The 6535-nt window shown below is 34.8% G+C and overlaps 1 protein-coding gene across 1 annotated transcript; it reads right to left on the reverse strand.

Annotated features, from left to right (window-relative positions):
- Window positions 1-326: 326 nt before the first annotated feature.
- LOC112044758 (glucose dehydrogenase [FAD, quinone]-like) lies at window positions 327-5821 on the reverse strand. Its single transcript, XM_052884427.1, has 4 exons — window positions 5814-5821; window positions 3064-3185; window positions 2568-2701; window positions 327-1946 (listed from the first exon to the last, which is right to left on the reverse strand). The coding sequence occupies exons 1-4, from the start codon at window positions 5819-5821 to the stop codon at window positions 378-380; spliced, it is 1833 nt and encodes a 610-aa protein (XP_052740387.1). The 3' UTR covers window positions 327-377.
- Between the last annotated feature and the right edge of the window lie 714 nt (window positions 5822-6535).

Raw genomic sequence — 6535 nt, forward strand, 5'->3', positions numbered from 1 at the left:
TTTCATTGTTTATTTGCATTGAATAGGCTCCGAAACTACAAAACTGATTTGAAAAATTCTATCACAGTTGGGAAGCTGTATTATACCCAGATACTTAAGGCTATATTTTATTTCTGCATTACTGTAGGAATGGGTACTAATCGGGAGAATCCGCGTGGCATTTGCTAGTTTAAAATATATTGAAACGCCGCGTAACGCAACGCACATATCATATATACATATATACATATCTCACTAGAAATTCCAGTAGACAAGTTTATAATTTAAATAATATTGTACACAAAAGTAATTTAAACATGATCACCAAAAAGTATTTTATTTCAGAAAGAAGCATAGAACGATGAACAGCGGTTGTAACAATCAATGACAGTTTTAAATTATTTGGGCAAGTACTCGTTCTTAATCATATCGGAACCCATTTCTCCAATCATAATCGCAGGTGCATTGGTATTGCCACTAGTAACAAACGGCATTATACTAGCATCTATTACACGTAAACCAGTTACACCATGGACTTTTAAAAAGTTATTTACAACTGCGTCTTCTGGATTTGGGCCCATTTTCGATGTACCTACTTGATGAGACATTGATGCGATCATATGTGTTACATAACACCTCCAGTAGAGGTCACTTGGATATTTGTATTCATTACATTCTGATATATGTATTCTTGGAATGAACGCCTTAATAGATTTGAAATATGGAGTGTTTACTAGTTTTGTAAGTATCTTTATACCATCAACCGTGTCTTGTATATCCCTATCGTCACCTAGATAATTGGCATGAATGATAGGATAATCATATGGATTTGATGTATTTAAATAAATTCTACCTCGTGAATATGGATGCAAAACATTAAGTATCTTAACGTATAAGGACTTGTCTGCATTATATCGTACTATAGATTCTAGAACATCGTCTTTGTAAATGTCAATAAATTGGCGAACAGTAGAATTTTTCCGGTATATTCCAGTATAGCTTTGAAACTCAGGATAAGCCATATCTTTACTTCGAGAAAAAAAAGCAATCGCATCAGTTAAAAACGTATGTGCTAAATATCCTGTTTTGTTATATAGATATTTCACAACATCGAACATTAGTTCAGCTTTATTTTCTTCTTCTTCTGGTTCATCTCCATAAATAGGTACAGGAACATACAGGTGGTCGTGCAAATTATTCCCAACACCCGGCAAATCAACTATACAAGAAATATTTTTAGATAGAAGGTGTTCTCTAGGACCGATTCCAGACAGCATTAATAATTGTGGTGTATTGACTACTCCACCGCTAACAATAACTTCTCGTTTAACCAAAAACCTATTTCGTTTTCCATTAATATCAACTTCAACACCATAGGCTTTTGCATCAACATTTAATAATATTTTAGTCACAAAAGCATTCGTTATAATTTTTAAATTCCTCCTGTTTTTAGCCTTTTTTAAATAAGCTGTGTAAGTGCTTTCTCTAACTCCTCTACGTGCTGTTGATCTTGATATGGCACAGAAACCTTTTCCGTGGAACTCTGCGGCGTTAACATCGAGTACTTCTTCGATACCGATGTAACTGTACGACTTTAAAATTTTTTTAGTTAGCTTTCTAACTGTGCTGTTAAAAGTATTTACTACTAATGGCCCTTTCCGTCCATACGTGTTAAAAATACCAGGGTCTCTGAGTAGTTTCAAATCCTGAATGTTTTCTGCTTTTTTAAAATAATAATTTACATTTTCCGGTGTCCAGCTCGGATTACCTTCATTCACCCATGTCTGAAAGTCGTGATCATTTCCTCTAACGTAAATCATAGCATTGGTAGAACTGCTGCCACCAAGGACTTTTCCACGGATCCATGCTAGTGGATTTTTTAATGCTTTTTGTTTGACCCCGTCGTTTTTTGTAACATAGTGCCAATCATATCTAGTTCTAGCTAATGTTCTATATAACCAAGGTATCTGAAACAATATTAAAATTTTTAGAATTAAAAATGTGTACGTTAGTTTAAAAACCAATTCGGCTTGACAAGAAAAATTACAAACACAATAATATAATATAGTAAGAACCAAAATTCATAGTGGCGCTAATCGCGAAAGTAAATAATTTAATACAGAAAAGTATGTAAATGAGCAGATTGGTTCTACATTACATTTTTTAAAAATCAGAATGTATACGAAAAACCAAAAACATAAGATACATCATCTACAGGCTGCATCATCGCTTACCATCAGATGTGCACTAGCTTATATTATTAATAAAATACTTTATTAAACATAATAAAGGTCACAATACAACACTGATTTGTGAGAGGGCAAACTCCTTCCAAGTTAATATTAGAATATCTATTCCATTGTTCTAAAGAGGTAAAATTTATAAGGTTTAAACGGTTTAAAGGATACTATCTGGATCTACTAAACCTATTTTAAAAATTATTTTACCAATAGACGTCCACGTTATACGCAAGTATTACATATAAGCTATTTTTTATCCCCATTATCCCACAGGAATGGGAATTACGAGGTTAAAACCGTGGGGTTTCTGATAATTTCTTTATAAAATAGCAATTAAGAATTATGTACTTCAGTTTCAAAAGGTGGCTTTGGTCCCGCTTCGAGTAGCAAAACGTTCCAATGTGATACTTCGCTGAGTCGGTTAGCTACTACACTGCCTGCAGATCCCGCACCAACTATAATAAAGTCAAACGTCTCCAGATCTAGAAAAAACGACGTATAAATTAGATTAAAAAAAAGAATATATGACCAATAGGCTAGTTGGCCCTTTTTTTAAATGTTCTTATATAGATCATTATCGTTCTACTAGATTCAAAAATATTTTTTCATGTTATTTCGAGACGTGATTACATGAAAATTTTAGTTTTTAAATGTGTTTTGACAATACGAGCCAAAACGCTGTCGGCCATGACAGTCTACATTTCCCCATATTTAATCCCCCAAAAACGGAAGCGTTTGACGAAAATATTCGTTAAAAATTACTTTGATGTACATCAAGTGACGTCACAAAATATCACATTCCCTTATGTATTTTTTATCAACAACCAATTACGAATATTCTTACCAGGTACTTTGTTGAAGGAGTGATTCTTATCGGGAACAAAACATTGCGTTGCTGCGAAAAAGTTAAGAGCCGACGCGAATAGTTGCGGCGCCGCACCCGTCGTGGTAGCGCAGGCCCCATCACTGCAAATCAACAAAACCATCACATTTATATAGGCGAATTTCGTGTTTAATAATTGAAACAATAAGAGAGCCGATACGGAGAGTGTGGGTTCGATTCCGGTCCGGGGCATGCACCTCCAACTTTTCAGTTGTGTGCATTATAAGAAATTAAATATCACGTGTCTCAAACGGTGAAGGAAAAACATCGTGAGGAAACCTGCATACCAGAGAATTTTCTCAATTCTCTGCGTGTGTGAAGTCTGCCAATCCGCATTGGGCCAGCGTGGTGGACTATTTACCCCTCTCATTCTGCGAGGAGACTCGAGCTCAGCATGAGCCGAATATGGGTTGATGACGACGAATTGAAATAAATGAATATTGATTTTATATGATTTGAATACCCCTCTAAACCAAGGCAAAATTCTAATTTACAGAGAATACCTAATTATCAGTCCTAATATTATTTTATTTTGACGGCCTCCGTGGCGCAGTGGTATGCGCGGTGGATTTACAAGACGGAGGTCCTGGGTTCGAACCCCGGCTGGACCGATTGAGGTTTTCTTAATTGGTCCAGGTCTGGCTGGTGGGAGGCTTCGGCCGTGGCTAGTTACCACCCTACCGACAAAGACGTACCGCCAAGCGATTTAGCGTTCCGGTACGATGTCGTGTAGAAACCGAAAGGGGTGTGGATTTTCATCCTCCTCCTAACAAGCTAGCCCGCTTCCATCTTAGACTGCATCATCACTTACCATCAGGTGAGATTGTAGTCAAGGGCTAACTTATAAAGAATAAAAAAAAAAAAATTAAAAAAAAAATCTCTGATAAAAAAAATTATCAGTCAAAAGTAATATTTTTTGCATTAGTTTCAATAATTTTAACAGCATCAATGTGATTCAGCTAGACCAATACCGGTATTGGTTCAGCTGAAGCCAATTTTATTGTATATTATGTTTGATTAACTTAATAAATATCATTATAATTTTTACAAAAGAATTACGTCTTCAAAATGCACTAAAAACTAAAAAATTATTGGCGACAAGTGTTGTCAAGGTGAAATATAATTATAGTTGAAAACCGGCTTCAAAAAAAGAGGAGGTACAAAATTTTTCGTAATCTTTTACCGAACTTTTTTTTTTAGGAGGAAAAAAAATCCTCATGGACATCCTGAACCGGATAGTGCCGGACTCCTACTGGCTTAAAAAAGCCCCTCCTGACCCCAAGGCGTTGTTGTTCCTGCCAATTCGACCTAACACCAACACCCTTGTCTATGTATCACCGAGCTCTATTTCTTTCTATTTCGAATTGTTCGTAATCTTTTACCGACCTGCCTATCGATTAAATAGCATGTATCCATGCTATGCTATGCGTAGGAGTACCAATTTAAAATGTAAACCAGTGTATCCTTTTAAATCACAGGAATAAGATCAAGTATAAGATCATTTATTTTCATAACTACGTAGAATAGACACGTAGAATAGCTGTCATATAAGTTTGAAACCCTCCTAACTAATTTTTTTTTTTTAATTTTAAATGGTCGCCTTTACTTACCACCATATCATGACATTACTTGACGTTTCAAAAGTGCTGGTAAACTAAGCCTAATTGAAATAAATGAATTTTGAAATATTGGTCTCAGTGTATTGCCATTTACGTGGCATATAATTTACATGTCAGGTAAATAGCAATGTTTTAGAATGTAATTTAATAATATTAGTATCTTATATTATAAAGAGAAAAGATTTGATTGTTTGTTTGCATTGAGTAGGCTTCGAAACTACTGAATCGATTTTGAAATTTTTTTACCATAAAAAGGCACGTTATTTGTGAGTGTCAAAGGCTTGTATTTTACCCCTATATTTGTACAGGAAGAGGGCGCGGGTGAAACCGCTGGGCAAGTACATTAAAAAGATCCACTCGTATACGAGCTTAGCTTAGCTTATATTTAATAAGAATGGACTTGTTTCGCACCCAAATTCACCAATAAAAAAGTCTGTCGTTTTTTGAGGGGGACGAGGTAAACTCACACATCGAAAACATTTAACGCCATTAAGTATATTCTGAGTCCATACACTACACACAACTATAAATTTGACTCGAAATACACACACGCGTAATTTTTACACAGATACTAATAAACACATTGCTTAGACTATCCACAGATTAAATACATAGAATATTCGATTACTGATCGATGTTTGGCTGTTTCGTCAAAAGAATCGATTCTTTTTATAAATTGTTTTTATTAAAAATTTGATAAAATTAAGGTTTAAATACTTTCAAATGAAACGTTACTCCATCTTTTAGTAAACTACAAGTTTTTGGCCGTTTTTTATGCAATTTAACTACACAAACCGGCATTTTTAGGGAGCTCTTTACACGAAAACGATTACAACAATGAAACATCGATTCTGTAGCAACAGTTTTTATAAACGCGTTAGATCATAGATTTTTGATCTTTGCCAGAGGGGTAATAAGGTAAGGTTAGCGAGGCAAGTCCTGTTATTAATGGTCGAAGTATACGAGTAATATCATACACACACAATGTAACGATGAATATATTTATGAAATTTTATTAAAAAGTATAAAATTAAACATAAATTGTTCTGCACTAAATAATCTAAGTAAACCATTAAGAACGGGCTGACTTACTGTGACATTGTTAGAATTTAAAACTACTGCATTAAATTACTGAATACATGTCTAGTTCTGAAAAAATATGTACATAATTAACATTAAAGACATTTAATATGATAAACTTTTCGTAACATAATGTAGTTTGTTTATTACATTTTCTTTAAAACCACAATAATTGGTACCTAGTTTTTCTTGGGATTGCAACAAAACTTTATCTTGACAGATATAATATTATTATTTGTTGTCTCTGTTGCAGTCCATAATTCTATGGTTTTAACAAAGATGTCCTGGGTTATTTTAAATTTCTAATTTGGTTTCAGTCTGTTCTGGTGGTAAGAGGTTGGCCGTTGCTAGTTATCACTGGTATATATGCGTTTTTTTGTTCATAAGTTAGCCCTTGACTATAATTTCACCTGATGGTAAGTGAGGATGCAATCTAATATGGAAGCGGGCTAACTTGTTAGGAGGAGGATGAAAATCCACACCATTTTTTGGTTTCTAAATGACATCGTACCGGAACGCTAAATCGCTTGGCGGTAAATCTTTGCCTGTAACAAGCCTCTAACCGAAGCTTCCCACCAGCCAGACCTGGACCAATTAAGAAAACCTTTATCGGTCCAGCCGGGGATCGAACCCAGAACCTCCGTCTAAGTCCACCACGCAACTTCATCCTCATATTGGTCATTGAACAATGAAAAATGTTTTAGAAAAACTTTACGTAATTACTTTATACGAGT

This window comes from Bicyclus anynana, chromosome 11 (assembly GCF_947172395.1).
Source record: "Bicyclus anynana chromosome 11, ilBicAnyn1.1, whole genome shotgun sequence".
NCBI lineage: Eukaryota > Metazoa > Arthropoda > Insecta > Lepidoptera > Nymphalidae > Bicyclus > Bicyclus anynana.

Bases quoted from the DNA above. Each gene is read 5' to 3' on its own strand.
- LOC112044758 (XM_052884427.1), bottom strand. The intron at 2,702-3,063 runs GTAAGAATATTC...CGTTTTTTCTAG, and splicing joins CTCCTTCAACAAAGTACCTG to ATCTGGAGACGTTTGACTTT. The intron at 1,947-2,567 runs GTACATAATTCT...ATATTGTTTCAG, and splicing joins AGCCACCTTTTGAAACTGAA to ATACCTTGGTTATATAGAAC.